At 40.5% G+C, this 25,000-nt stretch overlaps 2 protein-coding genes across 2 annotated transcripts in view; one reads left to right on the top strand and one right to left on the bottom strand.

Annotated features, from left to right (window-relative positions):
- Window positions 1-8,056, top strand: part of LOC128642624 (uncharacterized) — a 9,449-nt gene extending 1,393 nt beyond the window's left edge. Inside the window, exon 2 of the mRNA XM_053695405.1 lies at window positions 5,170-8,056. Coding sequence (XP_053551380.1) covers window positions 5,178-7,325 — 2,148 coding nt within the window. The 5' untranslated portion in view covers window positions 5,170-5,177 and the 3' untranslated portion in view covers window positions 7,326-8,056. The remainder of the gene's footprint in view (window positions 1-5,169) is intronic.
- The window catches only part of NCS1 (neuronal calcium sensor 1), a 278,873-nt gene that overhangs the window by 197,868 nt on the left and 56,005 nt on the right, over window positions 1-25,000 (bottom strand). The gene's annotated exons all lie outside the window — the stretch shown is intronic.

The following is a 25,000-nucleotide window of genomic DNA, read 5'->3' as shown; positions in this document are numbered from 1 at the left end:
TAAATGCAGAATATATTAATACTTTAGAAGAAAATTATGACGCAAGAGGCCAACTTATTGCTTCATTGAGACAGGGACTTGCAAACTTAACCCCTGTTGCCGTATTAAATGAGGACAATGCATGTGTGTCGCAGGAAGATGGGGCACATGTTGATGGGGGAAGGGTGCAAAGCCCACATGTTGATGGGGGGAGGGTGCCTATTCCACACAGTGAGGAAAGATTGAATCACACACAAAATACAGAGAGCACACACATTCCAATACTAACCCCACAGATAACTAGGCCAAGAACATTAAACACAGAACATCAAACAGATACTTTATCACTAACACCCAGTGTAAGATCCAGGGGAAGAAATTTAACTCAATCGCAAAATTTACTTTTTTCTACCACCTCTGCTGAAACATCATCCCTGGTATCAACTACCCTTATAAAACAAGATAGAGATAAAGTAATGAGACAACTGGTAAAGTTAAAACCTCTCTTTCCAGTGTATGATGTTAAAGAAGATGTTTTCACTAACATGTCAAATTTTGAGTCTGCAGTAAAACAATACATGCTGTCACATAAGGAAGCATGCTTTTTGTTAAAAATGTGGCTTCCAGGCAGCATTGCAGCTAGATTACAATCACCAGTTGCAGGCCCAGTTAATTTGAACACAGATTGGTTTAAGGAGGATAAATGGGGTTCAGATGGGGACAGATTAAAAGCTGTTTGTAAACTAGTGACAGGGAGTAGAGATTTGGACAGTCACTCTCTTGCAGAAATGCAAGTAGCATTAAATGATGACCCATGGGTATTTGCAGCTAAATTTGAACAATTATATAGACTGACACACAGAATTTCACCAGAACAAACACCTCATGATATGTTGCAGTATTTAATTAAAAAATTCACATATTTGGAACCTAGCATACAAATGATGGCTGAGGAAAAGAATACACTAGAGGGTGTGTTATCTATTATAGGTAAGGCTAGGCAGAACATTTTAAAGAAAAAGAACACAGGGCAACACAGAATTGCTGTGGTAACCACTAATGAAGGGAAACAAAAATATTCAGAGGGTCCCTTCAAAGGTACTTGCCATTACTGCAATAAATATGGGCACAGACGAGTAGATTGCAGATTCTTAAAGAGAATTCAGAAGGAAACTGAGGGAGGGCAGGAAAGATTACATCCCTCTGCACCTCCAAAAGAAAGCTATGCACATAATTGGGTAGGGAAAAATAACAAGATTAAGCCCCCAGATAAAACAGGACAGGAATACACCGCAAAGCTTAGGCCTGGTACTAATCTGTATGGCCCAGCGCATGAGGCTTTGAGAGTGATGACTGTGGGGGGAGGGGAAGTGGGATATCATGAAAAGAATTATGAAAATAATTCTCCTCTGATATCCTGCTCTGACTGACTACCTCAGGCCCTGGATGACATGGTCCCTATATGTAACACCTTTAGGGATCATTCTGGACGTCCCTGTGTCTATGGTGTGATTGAGGGCCATCGCACAAAACTCCTCATAGACACAGGAGCTTCAGTAACTTTGACAGACTTACCATTAAGTCCCCCACAAGGGACAAGACAGACATTTCTTGTGGGACTTGGGGGATCCCAGTCCCAAGCATCCCTTATCCCAAATGTGACTATGACACTAGGTAATCAGTGGACTAAGGAAATTCCCATTTGGCAGAGCAAAAACACAGAGGGTACAATACTTGGTGCTGATATAATGAGATCAGAAGGGATGATAGTGGACCTATGTAACAATGTTTTGTGGAGGGATACTAGAGGGAGAAAACCTGTAATATTAGATGACTCTTACATCAGTCCCATAGCATCCATTGCATCAATTCCTTCAGAAAGGGTGTGGCCGGATACTGAAAGTCACCCTGATTTGAAGAGATTGGTCATGGATTTCCCTGACATATGGGCTCAACATAAGAATGATTGTGGCATATTAAAAGGCATTGAAATCAATATTGTAGGCCCTGACCCCCCTCCACAAAGACAGTATCGTTTTCCAGCAGAAGCTATTGAACCTGTGAGGCAAATTATTAGTCAGCTTGAAAGCCAAGGGATAATTAGGAAATGTTCCTCCTCTAATAATTCTCCTTTGTGGCCAGTAAGGAAAGCAAATAATACTTGGAGGTTAACTGCTGATTTTCGTATGGTGAATAAAGTTACCCCACCTGTTACAAATCTAGTTGCTTCTACTCCTGAAGTGGTATCCAAACTGAGTGCCACATGTAGGTGGTATTCTGTTCTGGATATAAGTAATGGTTTTTGGAGTGTCAGACTAGCCCCAGAGTGCCAATATAAGTTTGCTTTCTGCTTTGATAACATGCAATTTTGCTTCAATTCGCTTCCTCAGGGCTTCCACAGCTCGCCTACATACTTTCACCAAGCATTAGCAGAGGTATTAAAAACATTCTCAGTCCCAGAAAGTATCATACAGTATGTAGATGATATTTTGTTACAAACAGAGACAGTAGAGGAACATTTGGAGCGGCTGAATGCACTGTTTGGCTTGATTGCTGAATCTGGCCTCAAGTTAAACACTTCGAAAGTACAATTAATGAGACAAAAGGTGACATTTTTGGGAGTATCAATACAAAGGGGTACAAGATGCCCTACTAGAGAACGAGTTACAGCCATACTTCAGGTGCCCAGACCTTTGCATAGGCAGTCCTTAAGACAATTCTTAGGCTTGGTAAATTTTTCTCGTGATTTCATTGAAGGGTTTGCTGAAAAAGCAAAACCTCTCTATGATCTTTTGAAAGGGGAGGATGTTGGGAAAATTCCTTGGAATACAGAACATGAGGAAGCATTTAAAGTGTTAAAGGAAGGTTTAGCATCAGCCCCTGCCCTTGCCACAGTGGAGAGGGAGGCCCCTTTTGCTTTACAAACATACACATCTGACACTTCAATTTCCACAGTCCTACTGCAGGAGAAGGCTGAAAAATGGAGGCCTGTTGGCTATTTTTCCAGGCTTCTTACTCCAGTAGAGAAAGGTTATGACGCATGTATCAAGGCTTTGTTAGGGGTGCATTGGTCAGTTCAGGCTACTGAGCATATAGTGGGATTTGGGAAGCTCATCCTCCAAACACCACATACCCCTATAAAGCTGTTATTGGAGAAATCATTAAGTGGGGTTTCAACACAAAGAGTGACTAGGTGGTTAATAGATTTGCAACATCGTGACATCACTGTACAACACAATGCAAAATACACATTACCCCAACTAATGCACACTCAGGGTGAACCCCATGACTGCACAGAGACATTCACACACAGGGAATCGCCTCATAAATTGTTCAGGGACAAAACTTCTCCCCAGGATTTACAAATTTATGTAGATGGCTCAAGATTTTGGCAGGATGGTCAATTTAATACTGGTTTTGCTATTTGGGTCCCCTCGCAACAATTAGCTCTTAAATTTATGTTACCAAGATCATTCTCAGCACAGAGAGCAGAATTAGAAGCCATTTCTATGGCTTGCCACAGGTTTGACACACAAGACATTTGTATATACAGTGACAGTGCCTATGTGACCAGATCACTGACAGAGTACTTACCAATTTGGAATCTAAGAGGAATGGTAGACTCAGCAGGCAAACCATTGTCACATGTTCAAGCCCTTAAGAAATTGGTAGATTGGGGAACACAGCACCCATTGCAGTCAGCTATTGTTAAAGTTAAGGCACACACACATTTCACAGATGCACATTCACAAGGGAATGCACATGTGGACATGTTAGCCAAACAGGCAGCTGTAGATGGGGAACTATGGCAATCAGATGAGAATGACAGTGAGACACAGGAAGCATGGAGAGAGCATGTTACATCTAAAGATACAATGGTACACATAGCAAAGATTACAATGGTAGATTCAGAGGTACCTGATTTGAAAACAGAACAAGCTAAAGATCCTAACCTTTTCCCTCTGTTACAGGAACAGCAAACACTCCCAAATGGTTATTCAATTTGTAATGGGTTAATATGTTACTCTAATCCCATTGATCCACAGGCTAAATTGGTTTTTGTGGTCCCGAGTCATTTGCAGGGACCTATAACACAGCAAACACATTCTTTTCTTGGGCATATTGGGCAAAGTGCATTAGAGTACCATTTAAGGCAAAAATTTCATTGGCCAGATTTAGCAGAAACCTGTTTAAAATGTGTACAAGAATGTTTAATTTGTGCTCAAATTAATCCACGCCCTAAAGGTCAGAGACCCATTCTCCAGAGAATACCAGTAGCAGATGGCCCCTGGAAAGCTATCCAAATTGATTTTATAGGCCCACTTCCACTATCAAAGGGGGGTCTCAGGTATGCCCTAGTAATTGTAGATATTTTTTCAAAATGGGTTGAGGCTATTCCACTTCGTTGTGATACTGCACAGGCTACTGCCAGAGCACTGTGGGAACATGTTTTCTCAAGATGGGGGTTTCCAACACTCATTGAATCAGACAGGGGTACACATTTTACAGGTCAGGTAATGCAAAATCTCTGTGCCCTACTGGGAATACAGACAAGATTTCATGTACCATATCATCCACAATCCTCTGGTATAGTTGAGCGCATGAATTGCACATTAAAAACAAAATTGTCAAAAATGCTTTCCCAGTATGGTAAATCATGGGTCACACATCTTCCAGCAGTTCTAATGGTTATTAGAGCTACACCATCAAATGCTACCAAGTGTTCTCCCTATGAGCTCATGACAGGGAGAAAGATGGCATTAGGCCACCCAGGTGAACCACAATTGTCTACTCCCTTGAGAGAATCTGTGTCTAGAGATCAATATCTCTCCCAAATTCAGGAGCAGTTGAGCTCACTGCTAATTTTTGCTGCCTCTAATATGGCCCCAACAGATTGTAAATTTTCATCTACACCTCAAACACCTCTGTTTGAGAAGGGGGGATTGATCATGATTAAAAATTTTCGCAAAAATTCTCCCTGGGATGCAAATTGGGAAGGACCTTATAGAATTTTGGACAAATTGGGTAATACTGTAATTAAAATAGAAAGATCAACCCCTGGGAAAACCAGAAGGCAGCCTGGTTACAAATGGGTCCATGTTGACCAATGTAAATTGTATAGAGGGACAGCTGTCCCAGATGTAGATATTTCTGCTAAGAACTGATATTCTCTTAATCTTTTTTTGACAGATTTCATTATGTGGAGCCTGAGAGGAATGATCGCCACAAACCTATTTGTATTTGTGTGGGTGTTATTGCAAAAACTTCCAATCTGTGACTGTAATGAACTGTCAATCACAAACCTCACAAGGAGTCGTAGATGGAGCTCAAGCAGCATCATCAGAGGATGGACAGGCTTATGGAGCTCTCAAGACCTTCACAAAGATTGTTTGGGAAAATTGACTTTTAATGTGGGTGGGAAAATTGAAATATTTGCAGAAAAACATCAAGACAATTTAATTGGTTTTTGGAGGGTCAATCAGGGTAATAAAGTTGAATGGGAATGTAAGTGGGTGGCTTGGGGAAAATGGACTGTAGGTCTGGTGGGAGAAGGTGTTTCTGTGTCTACAACATTTACAAATCCTATTCACACTATAAATGGCGATAACTATAATATAACCAAGGTTATATTTGAACAACAAATTGGAGAAGGGATTAATTGGAGGGTTACAGCTGCCAACTTTGGTGGAGGGATTGAAGTATACTTAAAAATAGACCAAATAAAGGAAACAACCACATTTACGCCTTTGATCTATTCTACTTTAATCACTACACCAAAGATGAAACATTATGACAATACTCCAATGTGTAAGGGGAAAAGTGTTGTTTCTAGTGGTCCATTTCAAACAAGTACAATCAAGCCAACTCCAGTATTGAGGGATGCCACATTCCAATTTATCACGTGGAAGATTAAAATAATAGATTGGCTAGTTTCCACACATTACCAAAATTGTTCCAGAATTACTGCCACTATGGAAAAAGCATTAGTTAAGTGGGCAGAAGGTACTAGGAGAAGGACTAGGAGGGATATCATGGATACAGTTTTGGGAGGTGTGGGAACAGGGCTAGGTGTGGTAAATTCCATTGACATATCCAGCTTAACAGCAACCTTACAGTCTCAGGGGATGTTAAATGCAAAAGGGATTCATACGCAACAAATGATAAACACCCTGGTAGAGACACTGACACAGACAGTCATTCAGGTTCAGGGTCCTGCCATTCAACATACAGAGGAAATACTGATAGGAGTAATTAGTAGGTTAAGGGAAGTATCCTGGGATTTTGTGTGTATTTCCATGCAAACAGAATTATCAACTGACTTTAAATTAATAGCACAGGCTATGGAAAATAACCATACACCTTTGGGAGGGTGGGAGCAGTCTGTTGTTAACAGTTTTGCATCAAAACACAGAGAATTATGGTTAAACAGTTGGTTGGGATGCAGGGAAAATATATGCAGGGCTACTTCACTTGTGCCCACTAGTGGTACCTATCAGAATGTTTATCATTTGTTTTCACTAGGAACACCTGTCACAGAATCTCATGTTTTGCATCATGAGTTAGAGTTCCCAAATTTTATATGGAATGGTTCCCATATGGAACAGGTAGATATGTCTGGCTGCATAAGGTTTCCTTCTAAAATTTTATGTCTACCCAACCAGGCAAGAATAATTTTTGATTCCTGCTGGCATAATCACTCATATTGCAATGGTTTTGTGGAGAAAGTTAATCCCCAAGATATGATTTTTCCCTTAGGACAAGGAAAGGTGTGTTTTGTTGCATTGAAGCCTAAAGATGAAGTGCATGTATGGTTTGACAGGTGTAATTCAAGGGAACAAATCACACCAGGGATTTATTGTATTACTGGGTACCCTGTGAGGATAAGTTCACTACAGTTTAACTTCACTGTCCCACAGTTACTCACATATAACGCTACCTTGGGGGCTCCACTCATAACCCCAATATTAGTAGATGATGCACCTTGGCAAAAATGGGTAACCTTATTGCAAAAAGACTCTGTGTTACTAGAACATCTTAAAAATTTTGGGGAACGTGTTCATGTAAATTTCTACCATCAGGAACAAGAACTACAAAGGATTGAACATACTTTTACGGAGATGTCAAGTGCAACCTGGTGGCAGAAATTAGCAAATTCCTTTTCGAAACAGTCATCATGGGGTTCTGCATTGGGAAATCTGTTTATACATCCATTTATAATCATATTATTTATTTCTATATTATGTATAATTATTCAAATTTGTATGTGTTGTTATTTAAAATCATTAATTGCACGTGTATATCACTTATATTATGGTATGCGAATGGAAGCGTCTTTAGTACACTAATATAGCCATCACACATAGGTGGGGTTAGGAATCTTCCATCAGATTCACTCATATAAAACAACCATTGGAATGGAAGGGTATGGTAACCTCCATTGCCAAAAGGGGGGAATGTAATAATGGCATGATCTGAATTCACATATGGTCTGGAAGGGGTATATATATATACATATATATATGGTATATGTATTCTACAAGAACTCAGCTGAATGGTAAAGAAGGGGTTAACTCCTCATTCAGATACTAGGTCACTATGGAATGTAGAAAGATCACATTACCAGACCCCCATCTGAGAAGGATGACCAGCTGGCTTAAGATCCTTTGTCTAAGGCTAATGCCATTCCCTACCCCCAAAGCACATGCAGGATGAAACCATATACTCTTAAAATTACAATGAGGGCTTGCTTATGAGTGACATCATCATTGTGGGAGGGATGAAAAACTTACAATAAAAGTAGCAGGAATACTGGAGTTCACCCTCTCTCTTTCACTCTTTTTCAATTGGAATGGTGACCACAGCTAACATCAGAAGTAAGTGATCCTTACAGACACATAATTTCAGCACACCATACTTTCACATAGATTGGGCAAATGTATTAGTGTAATATTGATGTATAGTTCACTGCTGAGTATTTATAAGTGATTTGCATATGTGTAATTTATATTTAATCTGCATATTGTAATAATGTTTAATTAGCCTCATTGTAATAAAAGTTTTGTTACTGCTGGAATAAGACTTTGTGAGTTTATGACCTTACAAGTAGTTTAAGCTAGTGATTGTGTGTTAATATTATATAGTGGGTATAATAATTCATAAGGGATTATTAAATGTAATATTAGCCTTTCACTAAAGTGTATAGCAAATAGATACTAAGATTTATAGAGTCTTAGGGACCATTTAAATGCAGTTATTTCAGGCTATAAATACTTTTTAGCAGTTAATCCTTCCCTTAATACTTGGGGTGCAATAATTTTTGGAAACCTTATTTAGGATTGACTTAATTTTGACAATAAATTAACGGTTTACAGCAATTTTGAAAAAATTGTTCACTTTTTATTTTTTTAAAGACACAGTACACGTTTTCTAAGAACTGTTTAAAGCATTTAATAAAGTGTTTAAATGACTATTGTTGGTTTTTTACTGGTCTGTTCAGCATGTCTGACATTGAAGAATCTCAGTGTTCTATGTGTTTAGATGCCATTGTGGAACCCCCTCTTACATTGTGTACCTCTTGTACTGAAAGGGCCTTACATATTCTAAATAAAGATAGTGTGTCTAAGGATGATTCTCAGTCTGAAGAGAATCAGGATTTGCCATCCAATTCTCCTCAAGTGTCACAACCTTTAACGCCCACACAAGCGACGCCAAGTACTTCAAGTGTGTCTAATTCCTTTACTCTGCAGGAGATGGCTGCAGTTATGTCAACTACCCTTACAGAGGTATTATCTAAATTACCAGTGTTACAGGGTAAACGCAGCAGGTCAGGTATTAATGTGAATACTGAATCCTCTGATGCTTTATTAGCTATTTCCGATGTATCCTCACAGTGCTCTGAGTTGGGGGGTCATTGAATTGCTGTCTGAGGGAGAGATTTCAGACTCAGGGAATGTGCTACCTCAGACAGATTCAGACATTATGTCCTTTAAATTTAAGCTTGAACACCTCTGCCTGTTACTTCGGGAGGTTTTAGCGACTCTGGATGACTGTGACCCTATTGTAATACCACCAGAGAAATTGTGTAAGATGGACAAATATCTAGAGGTACCTACTTACACTGATGTTTTTCCGGTTCCTAAAAGAATTTCGGAAATTATAAAAAAGGAATGGAACAGACCAGGTATACCGTTTTCTCCCCCTCCTAATTTTAAGAAAATGTTTCCCATATCAGACACCATTCGGGACTCGTGGCAAACAGTCCCTAAGGTAGAGGGAGCGATATCTATCCTGGCTAAGCGTAGAACTATACCCATTGAGGACAGTTGTGCTTTCAAAGATCCTATGGATAAAAAAATTAGAGGGTCTTCTAAAGAAATTGTTTATTAATCAGGGGTTTCTTTTACAACCTACGGCTTGCATTGTCCCAGTAACTACTGCAGCAGCTTTTTGGTTTGAGGCTCTAGAAGAGTCTCTTAAGGTTGAGACCCTGTTAGATGATATTTTGGATAGAATTAAGGCTCTCAAGCTAGCTAATTCTTTTATTACTGATGCCGCTTTTCAAATTGCCACATTAGCTGCGAAAAATGCAGGATTTGCTATTCTAGCGCGAAGAGCGTTGTGGCTCAAATCTTGGTCTGCTGATGTATCATCAAAAACTAAGCTTTTAGCTATTACTTTTAAAAGGTAAGACCCTTTTCGGGCCTGAATGGAAGGAAATCATTTCTGACATTACAGGAGGTAAAGGCCATGCCCTACCTCAGGATAAGGCTGTTAAGATGAGGGGTAAACAAAATAATTTTCGTTCCTTTCGGAATTTTAAAGGAGGATCCTCTGCTTCCTCTTCCTCCACAAAGCAGGAAGGGAATTTTACCCAGTCTAAATCAGTCTGGAGACCAAACTAGAACTGGAATAAAGGTAAACAATCCAAGAAGCCCGCTGCTGCTACAAAGACAGCATGAAGGGGCGGCCCCCGACCTGGAACCGGATCTAGTAGGGAGCAGACTTTCTTTCTTTGCCCAGGCTTGGGCAAGAGATGTTCAGGACCCCTGGGCACTGGAAATAGTGACCCACAGTTATCAATTGGAATTCAAGGATTTTCTCCCAAGAGGGAGATTTAATCTTTCAAGATTATCTGCAGACCAGATAAAAAGAGAGAGGCGTTCTTACGCTGTGTAAAAGACTTTTCTACCATGGGAGTAATTTGTCCCGTTCCAAAATCGGAACAGGGACGGGGGTTTTACTCAAATCTTTATGTGGTTCCCAAAAAAGAGGGAACTTTCAGACCCATTTTAGACCTCAAGTGTCTAAACAAGTTTCTCAGAGTCCCATCGTTCAAAATGGAGACTATACGAACTATCTTACCAATGATCCAGGAGGGTCAATATATGACTACCGTGGACTTGAAGGATGCTTACCTTCATATTCCTATCCACAAGGATCATCATCAGTTTCTAAGGTTTGCCTTCCTGGACAAACATTATCAGTTTGTGGCTCTTCCCTTCGGGTTGGCCACAGCACCCAGAATCTTCACAAAGGTTCTAGGGTCTTTTCTGGCGGTTCTCAGACCGCGAGGCATAGCAGTGGCGCCTTATCTGGACGATATTCTGATCCAGGTGTCAACATATCAACTGACAAAGTCTCACATGGACACAGTGTTGTCTTTCCTGAGAACCCACGGTTGGAAGGTGAACATAGAGAAAAGTTCACTAGTTCCACAGACAAGGGTTCCTTTCTTGGGAACTCTGATAGACTCGGTAGACATGTAAATATTTCTGACGGAGGTCAGAAAATTAAAGATTCTAAATACTTGCCGAGCACTTCAGTCCATTCCTCGGCCATCAGTGGCTCAGTGTATGGAGGTAATTGGATTAATGGTAGCGGCAATGGACATCATTCCGTTTGCTCGCTTTCATCTCAGACCACTGCAGCTGTCCATGCTCGGACAGTGGAATGGGGATTATGCGGATTTATCTCCTCAGATAAATCTAGTTCAAGAAACCAGAGACTCTCTTCTTTGGTGGTTGTCGCCGGATCATCTGTCCCAGGGGACTTGTTTCCGCTGACCCTCATGGGTGATAGTGACAACGGACGCCAGCCTTCTGGGCTGGGGTGCAGTCTGAAATTCCATGAAGGCTCAGGATGTTTCGACTCAGGTGGAGTCTCTACTTCCAATCAATATTCTGGAACTGAGAGCAATATTCAATGCGCTTCAGGCGTGGCCTCAGTTGGATTCGGCCAAATTCATCAGATTCCAGTCGGACAACATCACGACCGTGGCATATATCTATCATCAGGGGGGAACAAGGAGTTCCTTAGTGATGATAGAAGTATCCAAGATAATCCGATGGGCAGAGGCACACTCTTGTTATCTGTCAGCAATCTACATCCCAGGAGTAGAGAACTGGGAACCGTTTTTTCTAAGTCGACAGACATTTCATCCAGGGGAGTGGGAACTCCACCTGGAGGTGTTTGCCTCACTGATTCTCCGATGGGGCAGACCGAAATTGGATCTCATGGCATCTCGACAGAATGCCAAGCTTCCAAGATATGGATCTAGGTCGAGGGATCCTCAGGCCGAACTGATAGATGCCTTGGCAGTGCCTTGGTTGTTCAGCCTAGCTTATGTGTTTCCACCGTTTCCTCTCCTTCCACGCGTGATTGCTCGAATCAAACAGGAGAGCGCTTCAGTAATCTTGATAGCGCCTGCGTGGCCACGCAGGAGTTGGTATGCGGATCTAGTGGACATGTCCTCTCTGCCACCGTGGAAACTTCCTTTGAGACAGGACCTTCTCATTCAAGGTCCTTTCCAACATCCAAATCTAATTTCTCTGCAGCTGACTGCGTGGAGATTGAACGCTTGATTTTATCGAAGCGAGGATTTTCTGATTCGGTCATCAATACTTTGATACAGGCTAGAAAGCCTGTCACTAGAAAAAATTATCATAAGATATGGCGTAAATATCTTTATTGGTGTGAATCCAAGTGTTACTCATGTAAAGTAAAGTTAGGATTCCTAGGATTTTGTCTTTTCTCCAAGAAGGATTGGAGAAAGGGTTATCAGCAAGTTCCTTAAAGGGACAAATTTCTGCTTGGCCAATTTTGTTTCACAAACGTTTGGCAGATGTGCCAGATGTTCAGTCTTTTTGTCAGGCTCTAACTAGAATTAAGCCTGTATTTAGACCAATTACTCCTCCCTGGAGTTTGAATTTAGTTCTTCGAGTTCTTCAAGGGGTTCCGTTTGAACCTATGCATTCCATAGATATTAAATTGTTATCTTGGAAAGTTCTGTTTTTGGTTGCTATTTCTTCTGCTCGAAGAGTTTCTGAGGTTTCAGCGTTAGTGTGATTCGCCTTATCTCATATTTCATTCTGATAAGGTGGTTTTACGTACCAAACCTGGTTTTCTTCCTAAGGTTGTTTCAAATAAGAATATTAATCAGGAAATTGTTGTTCCTTCCTTGTGTCCTAATCCTTCTTCTAAGAAGGAGCGTCTGTTACATAACCTGGACATGATCCGTGCCTTAAAGTTTTACTTGCAGGCAACTAAGGATTTCCGTCAATCATCTTCATTATTCATAGTTTATTCTGAAAAGCATAGGGGTCAGAAAGCTACGGCTACCTCTCTTTCTTTTTGGCTGAGAAGTATCCTCTGCCTGGCATATGAGACTGCTGGACAGCAGCCTCCTGAAAGAATTGCGGCTCATTCTACTAGGGCTGTGGCTTCCACATGGGCCTTTAAAAACGATGCATCTGTTGAACAGATTTGTAAGGCTGCGACTTGGTCGTCCCTTCATACTTTTTCAAAATTTTACAAATTTGATACTTTTGCTTCTTCTGAGGCTGTTTTTGGGAGAAAAGTTCTTCAAGCAGTGGTGCCTTCCGTTTAGGTCTCTGTCTTGTCCCTCCCTTTCATCCGTGTCCTGTAGCTTTGGTATTGTATCCCACAAGTAAGGATGAAATCTGTGAACTCGTCGTATCTTGTAGAAGAAAAGGAAATTTATGCTTACCTGATAAATTGATTTCTTCTACGATACAACGAGTCCACGGCCCTCCCTGTCATTTTAAGACAGATTATATTTTATTTTTACAACTTCAGTCACCTCTGCACCTTTTAGCTTTTCCTTTTTCTTCCTTAAACCTTCGGTCGAATGACTGGGGGTGGAGGGGAAGGGAGGAGCTATATATACAGCTCTGCTGTGGTGCTCTTTGCCACTTCCTGTTAGCAGGAGGACAATATCCCACAAGTAAGGATGAAATCCGTGGACTCGTCGTATCATAGAAGAAATCAATTTATCAGGTAAGCATAAATTTCATTATACATACATACACACACACATATACAGTATATATACAGTTGTATGCAAACGTTTAGGCACCCTTGACAATTTCCATGATTTTCATTTATAAGTAATTGGGTGTTGGGATCAGCAATTTCATTTTGATCTATCAAATAACTGAAGGACACAGTAATATTTCAGTAGTGAAATGAGGTTTATTGGATCAACAGAAAATGTGCAATATGCATCAAAACGAAAATAGACAGGTGCATAAATTTGGGCACCTTTGGCATTTTGTTGATTTGAATACCTGTAACTACCTAGCACTGATTAATTGGAACACACAATTGGTTTGGTGAGCCCATTAAGCCTTGAACTTCATAGACAGGTGTATCCAATCATGAGAAAGGTATTTAAGGTGGCCAATTGCAAGTTGTTGTTCTCTTTGACTCTCCTCTGAAGAGCGGCAACATGGGGGCCTCAAAACAACTCTCAAATGACCTGAAAACAAAGATCGTTCAACATTATGGTTTAGGGGAAGGCTACAAAAAGCTATTGCAGAGATTTAAGCTGTCAGTGTCCACTGTGAGGAAATGGAAGACCACAGGCACAGTTCTTGTTAAGGCCAGAAGTGGCAGGCCAAGTAAAATATTGGAGAGGCAAAGGCAAAGGATGGTGAGAACGGTCAAAAACAGCCCACAGACCACCTCCAAAGACCTACATCATCTTGCTGCAGATGGTGTCACTGTGCATCGTTCAACAATTCAGCGCACTTTGCACAAGGAGAAGCTGTATGGGAGAGTGATGCGGAAGAAGCCTTTTCTGCACACACGCCACAAACAGTCGCTTGAGGTATGCAAACGCACATTTGGACAAGTCAGCTTAATTTTGGAAGAAGGTGCTGTGGACTGATGAAACAAAGATTGAATTATTTGGTCATAACAAGGGGCGTTATGCATGGCGGCAAAAGAACACAGTGTTCCCAGACAAACACTTGCTACCCACAGTAACATTTGGTGGATGTTCCATCATGCTGTGGGGCTGTGTGGGCAGTGCTGGTACTGGGAATCTCGTTAAAGTTGAGGGTCGCATGGATTCCACTAAATATCAGCAGATACTTGAGAATAATTTTTTCAAAGTTGAAGTAATGCCGGGGCTGGATATTGCAACAAGACAACGACCCAAAACACTGCTCAAAATCTACTCTGGCATTTATGCAGCGGAACAAGTAAAATGTTCTGGAATGGCCATCCCAGTCCCCAGACCTGAATATCATTGAAAATCTGTGGGGTGATTTGGCAACCATAAAACCTAACTGAACTGGAGATGTTTTGCAAGGAGGAATGGTCCAAAATACCTTCATCCAGAATCCAGACACTCATTAGAGGCTATAGGAAGCGTCTAGAAGCTGTTATTTCTGCTAAAGGAGGCTCTACTAAATATTGATGCAATATTTCCGTTGGGGTGCCCAAATTTATGCACCTGTCTAATTTTGTTTGCACATTTTATGTTAATTCAATAAACCTCATTTCACTACCTAATTATTTATAAATTAAAATCATGGAAATTGTCAGGGGTGCCTAAACTTTTGCATACACCTGTGTGTGTATATATATATATGTAACTTCTGATGTTTGTACAGGTTTATAAAATAACATTGTAGTCAATTTCTTATTTTATGGAAATAAAAGAATTTCAAAATGCTGCAGTATTTGTTACAATGTAAAATGAAACTGCTTTTATATAACTTATTTAACCATTTTTTAACTTTTTTTTAAATAAATAATGTCCCTTTAAATATACATAATGCTGTAAAAGTACTATTTTTTTAATACACAGAAACTCGGAAAACTGAAATCTATGAGGAATGATAACAAATGATGTAACCTGAAAAAAGATGAAATGAAAAGAATATCCCAAGAGGGGGTGAAAAGCATTGGCAGTCTGGGGTGTAAATTTTCTCATTACAGGAAACGCTTCTCACAGCTGTAACAAAAACAATGAGACCCTTCGGTAGGAAGGGAACAAAAACCGGAGGGAACGGAGAAGCAATTTACAAGAAACTGATTTAATTCCCTATGTAAAAATGGACATCGGCTGTGAGATTCCCCCAGCGCCTTTCAGTCTTAGCCAGCAGGAAATTGTATGTGTAGCAGCAGCACAGAGCTCTCAGGAACAATGTAAGGCGCTGGCAGATGTTAGAATTGCTGTCTGAATAAGCAATAGTGCACTTTACATTAGTAATTTACAACAGGGCTTGCCAAATTTGTTAAAAGTCTTAAAGCCAGCCCAAACATTTAGGAGCAGAATTTTTTGGTAGCTACATGAGCAGTAGATATATATTAAAATAGACTGACATACAGACAGACATATAGACAGATGTCTGTGAATCACCCATTTTGCCAGCCAGAAGCCTGTGAGGCCTCAGATCAGATACACAGTCCTGTAGCCCTATAATGATATTTAAAAGCCTATGTGAGGCCTCAGATCAAATACATAGCCCCTGAATCCCTATAATGATAGTCAAAAGCCTATATGAGGCCTCGGGTTAAAATGCATGGCCCATGCAGCCCCATAATACTAAGCAGAAGCCTATGTGAGGCCTCAGATCAGATACACAGCCCTGCAGTCCTATAAGGATATTCAAAAGTCTATGTGAAGCCTCAGATCAAATACATAGCACCTGAAGCCCTATAATGATAGTCAAAAGCCTATATGAGGCCTGGGGTCAGATGCATAGCCCCTGCAGCCCCATAATACTAACCAGAAGCCTACGTGAGGCCTCAGATTAGATACATGGCCCCTACAGCATCTTAATACTAGCCAGAGGCATATATAAAGCCTCAGATCCGATGCATGGTCCCTGCAGCCCCATAATGCCAGCCAGAGGCCAGTGTTAGGCCTCAGATCAGATACATGGCCCCTGCAGTCCCATAATACCAACCAGAAGTCTATATGAAGCCTCATATCAGATACATGGCCCCTGTAGCCCCTTGTATGAAAGCCAGATCACACACAAACACTTCCTGTCTTTTTAGCTATCCTGTGTTTTAAAATACAATCTGTAAATTCCATTGAATTGGTCAGTATTGCTTCAGACTTGAGAAAAGAAGGAACTCTTCCGAAAGCTGTCATCTTATAAATGTATAGTTCGTCCAATAAAAAAATTATCATTGCTCAATGCAATACTCTTCTTTTCTCCAACATAGGTGTGTCCGGTCCACGGCGTCATCCTTACTTGTGGGGATATTCTCTTCCCCAACAGGAAATGGCAAAGAGCCCAGCAAAGCTGGTCACATGATCCCTCCTAGGCTCCGCCTACCCCAGTCATTCTCTTTGCCGTTGTACAGGCAACATCTCCACGGAGATGGCTTAGAGTTTTTTAGTGTTTAACTGTAGTTTTTATTATTCAATCAAGAGTTTGTTATTTTAAAATAGTGCTGGTATGTACTATTTACTCAGAAACAGAAAAGAGATGAAGATTTCTGTTTGTATGAGGAAAATGATTTTAGCACCGTAACTAAAATCCATGGCTGTTCCACACAGGACTGTTGAGAGCAATTAACTTCAGTTGGGGGAACAGTGTGCAGTCTCTTACTGCTTGAGGTATGACACATTCTAACAAGACGATGTAATGCTGGAAGCTGTCATTTTCCCTATGGGATCCGGTAAGCCATGTTTATTAAGATAGTAAATAAGGGCTTCACAAGGGCTTATTAAGACTGTAGACTTTTTCTGGGCTAAATCGATTCATTATTAACACATATTTAGCCTTGAGGAATCATTTATTCTGGGTATTTTGATATGATTATATCGGCAGGCACTGTTTTAGACACCTTATTCTTTAGGGGCTTTCCCTAATCATAGTCAGAGCCTCATTTTCGCGCCGGTATGGCGCACTTGTTTTTGAGGACAGCATGGCATGCAGCTGCATGTGTGTGGAGCTCTGATACATAGAAAAGTCTTTCTGAAGGCATCATTTGGTATCGTATTCCCCTTTGGGCTTGGTTGGGTCTCAGCAAAGCAGATTCCAGGGACTGTAAAGGGGTTAAATATAAAAACGGCTCCGGTTCCGTTATTTTAAGGGTTAAAGCTTCCAAATTTGGTGTGCAATACTTTTAAGGCTTTATGTAACAATTCAAACAATCTTCCTTAGAAAACATATAAAATATGTCAGCATTTCTCTATCAGAGATAAATGTGTTATCCCAAATGTCTCATAAAAACAATGACTGCTGTAATTATGAATTTAACTTAGGATGTTTTATTTAGCTTATAGTTAACACAGCATATGTGACTTAGTTATGCTGTAGTTAACGATTAGCCGGTACAAGTTATCAAGTAAAGCTGGTAGAATAACTTTCACAGTACTTAGCAAATAGACGTCAGATAAATGCAATCAAATAATGAGTTTGAATTTCTAAGTTACAATGGTGATAGGTTCGCTTACCAAGCGTGGTCAAAGGATATGCTAACGGCTTGAGAGAGGCCAGAGAGTGAGGTGTTTGCTTTGCAGAGCCGAACAATCAGCGGGAAGTAACCGGAGCCAGATTCTGTAGCGTGGCGTGTGCGGAGGTGATCGGAGCGGCCGTCGGTGACGTCACCCGCCTGTCAGTTGTTGCTCCGGAGCAGAGGTATGGAGTCAGAGAGAGAGATGTCCAAATCGAAGTCCAGAGGTAATTATTTCAGCAGGAAATACTGCCAAATAAATAAGAAGAGAGTTCCTCAGGAGACAACTTGATTATAGAAGTAGTTCTAATCCTAGAAGGAGTAGAAAGGCTAGTAACCAGGTGAAATCCTTAATACCAAGCAAAGGTATTAGGAAAAGGCGTTCCTTATAAAGGATAAGTGAATTGAAAAGGAGGCCAAAAAGATTAACCCTATACAGAGAGGAAGGTTGTTACAGAGGGCCCCCCAAAAATGAACCACTCCGAGGTTCAAGGACGAGGCCGATCCGGATTCCGACGATGAAATAGCGACACCAACCTTGGGGCAGATAAATTTACTGACGGCTCCCAAGAGTCTTCATCGGATGAGTAACCCTTCCAATGGATGAGGTATTGTAACCTACCAGAGACTTTCCTAGAGTCAAGTATTTTCTCGACTTCAAACTCACAGTCAGGAACAATGGGTACCTGAGGAATAGATCTCAAGGATGTGTTCCTGAGTTCTTTATACGGTTTGAGCAAATTGACATGAAAAGTGGGATGTATCCTGTATTGTACAGGGAGATCCAATGTCACTGCATTAGAATTTACAATTTTTTTAATTGGAAATGGACCAATGTAGAATCTATTCAGTTTCTTAGTTGGTGTACTGAGACGAAGATTTTTAGTCGATAACCATACTAAGTCTCCAATCATATAATTAGGCGAAGGACCCCTTCTGAGGTCGTAATACACTTTCTGTCTGTCCTGAGCAATCTTAATGTTTTCAGCTAAGATAGAGAAGGTTTCAGAAATGCTGTTAGTGGTGTCGTTAACAACAGGGCAATGACTGTCATGTTGTGGATTAACGTGAAAGATTGGGTGAAAGCCATAATTCGCAAAGAAAGGTGTGCTCTTGATTGCGGTATGATATGCGTTGTTATGAGCGAATTCAGCCAGCGGAAGCAGTGATGACCAATTTTCTTGGTTCTGGGTCACAAAGCACCTGAGATATTCCTCCAACCACTGGTTCGTCCTTTCCGTCTGTCCATTCGTCTGGGGGTGGTAGGCAGTACTTAAACGTTGTTCGATATTTAATGCTGTACAGAGTTCTTTCCACATACGAGAAGTAAACTGAGTACCTCTATCCGTAGTAATGGATAGAGGTAACCCATGCAATTTTATGACGTGTTCTATTAATAAAGTTGCAGTTTCCAATGATGTTGGAAGTTTGTGATAGGGTATAAAATGTGCAAGTTTCGTGAATAAATCAACAACCACCAGAATTGTGTTATAGTTACTTGATTTAGGTAGTTCTACAATAAAGTCTGCAGCTATGTGAGTCCACGGTTTGTCAGGTATAGGCAGCGAAAGTAAATAACCCACTGGCTTGTGTTTTTCAATTTTACAGGTAGTACAAATCTCACAAGACTGTACATAAGTTTGAATGTCAGAACCCATGTGTGGCCACCAGTAGGATCTCTTTGTTAGTTCTAGAGTCCTTCCTATACCTGGGTGACCTGCTAGGTAAGACTCATGCATAGATTTGAGAATATTCTTCCTCAATGAAGGAGGTACATACAGCTTATCATTTTTATAATATAAACCATCAACGTGTTTTTGTAACAAGTGTTTGGGTAAAGTAATATCTTTTTGTTGTTCATCCAGAAGAAACGAGTCCTCATTGAAAGCTATCCCAAGAGTCTCCTGAAAGCAGTGTTCTGGTAATATAGTCCCATAAGGAGTTTGTTGTTTAGGTTTTTCAGGTAGTCTCGAAAGGATGTCAGCTTTCTTGTTTTTGGAGGCGGGTCTATAGGTTATGGTAAATGAAAATCTTGAAAAGAAAAGACTCCACCTCACTTGTCTGGATGTTAATGTTCGGTGAGTCTTAAGATATTGGAGGTTCCTATGGTCTGTATATATTTGAATAGGTATGTCAGTACCCTCTAGGAGGTGCCTCCAATGTTCCAAAGCTGATTTCATAGCGAGCAGTTCCTTCTCCCCTATGTGGTAGTTGAGTTCTGAGGAAGTTAGTACTCTTGAGTAAAACGCAATTGGGTGAATGGGTTCTTGAGGTGAAGGTCTCTGAGAGAGTATGGCACCAATGGCATAATGTGATGCATCAACTTCTAGAATATACTGAAGATTGGTTTTGGGGAAAGACAATATTGGTGCAGTTGTAAAACAAGTCTTTAGGTATTGGAATACTTCATTTGTTGATTGTGTCCATAAGAATGGAGTATTGTTTTTTGTTAAATCAGTTAAAGGTTTTGTTATATCTGCAAAATTTTTTATGAATTTCCGGTAAAAGTTGGAAAAACCGAGAAATTTCTGAATGTCTTTTTTTGTTTTTGGAATTGGCCAATTTTGTATGGTAGAAACCTTGTCATTTTGCATTGAAATTCCTTGTGGTGTGATATGATAACCCAAAAATGTGATATCCTGAGAGTGAAATATACATTTCTCTAATTTCACATACAGTTGATGTGCTTGTAACCTAGAGAGTACAGTTCTGACTTGTCTAACATGTTCTTCAAAGTTGGATGAATAAATCAGGATATCATCCAGATAAATGACCATGGAGATGTCAAGTAAATCCCTGAAAATGTCATTTATGTATCTTTGAAACGTGGCAGGGGCATTACAAAGCCCAAAGGGCATAACGGTGTATTCGTATAACCCATATCGGGTTCTGAAGGCAGTGAGCCACTCATCACCTGGTCTAATTCTTATGAGGTTATACGCCCCCCTTAGGTCAAGTTTTGTAAATACAGTTGCACCTCGCAACCTCTCAATCAATTCAGGTATTAAGGGTAGAGGGTAGCGATTTTTTATAGTTCTCTTATTTAATTCCCTGTAGTCCACAATTGGACGTAGAGAATGGTCTTTATTTCTAACGAAAAAGATACCTGCTCCTGCCGGAGAGGTTGAAGGTCTTATGAACCCTTTTCGGAGATTGTCATTTATGTATGTTTTTAAATGTGACAATTCAGATTCTGATAATGGGAATATGTGCCCATATGGTATGTCAGATCCAGGAATTAAGTCAATTGGGCAATCATATGGCCGATGGGGTGGAAGTGATTCAGCCTCTTTTTTACAAAATACTAATTCAAAATCTGTATACTCTTTCGGGATTTTAGTTTCAGTGATCGTTAATAAGGGTATATGTGGTAAACAGGTGGTCTTACAGTAGCTGGAAGTAAATTGTATGTTATTAGATTCCCAATCTATTGTTGGTTGATGTAATTTTAACCATTGTAACCCCAATACAAGTGGGAATATGGGTGATGACAACACATCGAATGTAATATATTCATGATGGTTGTTTTGTGATATAACCTTAATGGGTACTGTTTGGTGTGTAATAGGCCCAGATTCTAGTTGGTTACCGTCAATGAGACGCACTAATACAGGCTTTTGCTTTTTAACAAGTGGAATTTTATTCAACAATACAAGTGCAGAATCTATATAGCAAGAATATGCCCCAGAATCGATTACAGCTTCAGAGCACAGGCGGTGGTGGTCCCACTGTAAAGAGACGGGAATAAGACAGTTTGTTACCCGAGTGTTAGTTAATTTCAGGGTTAACTCATTGTCTGTTTTCTTACCCTTTTTAACTCTTTTAAGTACTGGGCAATTTGAGACATCATGATCCTTTGATGCACAATATAGGCATAAATGATTGAGTCTACGTCTGATCTTTTCATCTGAAGTTAAAGGTCCTTTAATGGTCCCTATATCCATAGGTTCTTCTGTACCCTTTGTATTCTGCAGTGTTGCTCTTGAGTCATGATATCTGTTATTGGTGTCATGGGAAAACTTCTCCTGTTTCCTCTCTCTAAGTCTGTGATCTATCTTTATACTTAACTGCATTAAAGCTTCTAAATCATCTGGTAATTCTAATCTGGCAAATTCATCTTTAATAGGTTCTGATAAACCTAATCTAAATTGGCTCTTTAAGGAAACCTGATTCCATCCAGAATCTATTTGCCAGATTTTAAACTCTGAAATATAATCCTCCACAGCCCTTTTATTCTGTTTTAAACCTCTGAGTTTATGTTCAGCTGTACTCTGTCTGTGTGGATCTTCATAGAGAGAGGATAATGAACTAAGAAAATTATCAAAAGAATTAATTATTGGATTATTTTGTTCATAGAGTGAATCTGCCCAGACACGGGGTTCACCTCTTAGATAAGATATCATTGTTAAAACCTTAATTTTATCATTAGAAAAAGTTTTAGGTTTTAAAGTGAAAAATAATGTGCAAGCATTGATAAATTGTCTGAATTGTTTCCTGTCTCCACTAAACTTGTCTGGTGGACTCACAGGTGGTTCTGGGGAGGAATCAGTGTGTTGGTGTGCTGGGGTTAGGCCTTCTTTGATGATATTTTTTAAAGTCTGGTTTTCTATCTGTAAATCTCTAAGACCCTGATTTAATTGATCAACCTTTTGGCCTAAGGTTACCACATAGTTTGAAAGTTCCACAGGATCCATCACACTTAATCTTGTTATTTTTTGGGCTTGGTATTCTGTAACAATTCAAACAATCTTCCTTAGAAAACATATAAAATATGTCAGCATTTCTCTATCAGAGATAAATGTGTTATCCCAAATGTCTCATAAAAACAATGACTGCTGTAATTATGAATTTAACTTAGGATGTTTTATTTAGCTTATAGTTAACACAGCATATGTGACTTAGTTATGCTGTAGTTAACGATTAGCCGGTACAAGTTATCAAGTAAAGCTGGTAGAATAACTTTCACAGTACTTAGCAAATAGACGTCAGATAAATGCAATCAAATAATGAGTTTGAATTTCTAAGTTACAATGGTGATAGGTTCGCTTACCAAGCGTGGTCAAAGGATATGCTAACGGCTTGAGAGAGGCCAGAGAGTGAGGTGTTTGCTTTGCAGAGCCGAACAATCAGCGGGAAGTAACCGGAGCCAGATTCTGTAGCGTGGCGTGTGCGGAGGTGATCGGAGCGGCCGTCGGTGACGTCACCCGCCTGTCAGTTGTTGCTCCGGAGCAGAGGTATGGAGTCAGAGAGAGAGATGTCCAAATCGAAGTCCAGAGGTAATTATTTCAGCAGGAAATACTGCCAAATAAATAAGAAGAGAGTTCCTCAGGAGACAACTTGATTATAGAAGTAGTTCTAATCCTAGAAGGAGTAGAAAGGCTAGTAACCAGGTGAAATCCTTAATACCAAGCAAAGGTATTAGGAAAAGGCGTTCCTTATAAAGGATAAGTGAATTGAAAAGGAGGCCAAAAAGATTAACCCTATACAGAGAGGAAGGTTGTTACACTTTAAGACACTGTGGTGAAATTTTGGTGAATTTTGAACAATTCCTTCATACTTTTTCGCAATTGCAGTAATAAAGTGTGTTTAGTTTAAAATTTAAAGTGACAGTAACGGTTTTATTTTAAAACGTTTTTTGTGCTTTGTTATCAAGTTTATGCCTGTTTAACATGTCTGAACTACCAGATAGATTGTGTTCTGACTGTGGGGAAACCAAGGTTCCTTCTCATTTAACTATATGTATTTTATGTCATAAAAAAATTTAGTAAAAATGATGCCCAAGATGATTCCTCAAGTGAGGGGAGTAAGCATGGTACTGCATCATCCCCTCCTTCGTCTACACCAGTCTTGCCCATACAGGAGGCCCCTAGTACATCTAGTGCGCCAATACTCCTTACTATGCAACATTTAACGGCTGTAATGGATAATTCTATCAAAAACATTTTAGCCAATATGCCCACTTATCAGCGAAAGCGCGACTGCTCTGTTTTAGAAAATTCTGTAGAGCATGAGAACGCTGATGATATGGTTTCTGAAGGGCCCCTACACCAGTCTGAGGGGGCCAGGGAGGTTTTGTCTGAGGGAGAAATTTCAGATTCAGGAAACATTTCTCAACAAGCTGAACCTGATGTGATTACTTTTAAATTTAAGTTGGAACATCTCCGCGCTCTGCTTAAGGAGGTGTTATCCAATTTGGATGATTGTGATTATCTGGTCATTCCAGAACCACTATGTAAAATGGAAAAGTTCTTAGAGGCCCCGGGGCCCCCCGAAGCTTTTCCTATATCCAAGCGGGTGGCGTACATTGTTAGTAAAGAATGGGACAGGCCCGGTATACCTTTAGTACCTCCCCCCATATTTATAAAATTGTTTTCTTATAGTCGACCCCAGAAAGGACTGATGGCAGACAGTCCCCAAGGTCGAGGGGGCGGTTTCTACTCTACACAAGCGCGCCACTATACCCATAGAAGATAGTTGTGCTTTCCAAGATCCTATGGATAAAAAATTAGAAGGTCTGCTAAAGATGTTTGTTCAGCAAGGTTCCCTTCTACAACCAATTGCATGCATTGTCCCTGTCACTGCAGCCGCGTGTTTCTAGTTTGATGAGCTAGGAAAGGCGATTATTAGTAATTCTTCTTCTTATGAGGAGATTATGGACAGAATTCGTGCTCTTAAATTGGCTAATTCTTTCACCCTAGACGCCACCTTGCAATTGGCTAGGTTAGCGGCGAAAAAATTCTGGGTTTGCTATTGTGGCGCAGAGCGCTTTGGTTAAAATCTTGGGCAGCGGATGCGTCTTCCAAGAACAAATTGCTTGACATTCCTTTCAAGGGGAAAACACTCTTTGGCCCTGACTTGAAAGAGATTATCTCTGATATCACTGGGGGCAAGGGCCACGCCCTTCCTCAGGATAGGTCTTTTCAAGACCAAAAATAAACCTAAGTTTCGTCCCTTTCGCAGAAACGGATCAGCCCCAAGGGCTACGTCCTCTAAGCAGGAAGGTAATACTTCTCAAGCCAATCCAGCCTGGAGACCTATGCAAGGCTGGAACAAAGGAAAGCAGGCCAGGAAACCTGCCACTGCTACCAAGACAGCATGAAATGCGGGCCCCCGATCCGGGACCGGATCTGGTGGGGGGCAGACTCTCTCTCTTCGCTCAGGCTTGGGCAAGAGATGTTCTGGATCCTTGGGCGCTAGAAATAGTCTCCCAAGGTTATTCTCTGGAGTTCAAGGGGCTTCCTCCAAGGGGGAGGTTCCACAGGTCTCAGTTGTCTTCAGACCACATAAGAAGACAGGC

This window comes from Bombina bombina, chromosome 12 (assembly GCF_027579735.1).
Source record: "Bombina bombina isolate aBomBom1 chromosome 12, aBomBom1.pri, whole genome shotgun sequence".
NCBI lineage: Eukaryota > Metazoa > Chordata > Amphibia > Anura > Bombinatoridae > Bombina > Bombina bombina.
Note: the sequence above shows the minus strand (reverse complement) of the source record. Positions and strands in the feature narration are given on the sequence as shown.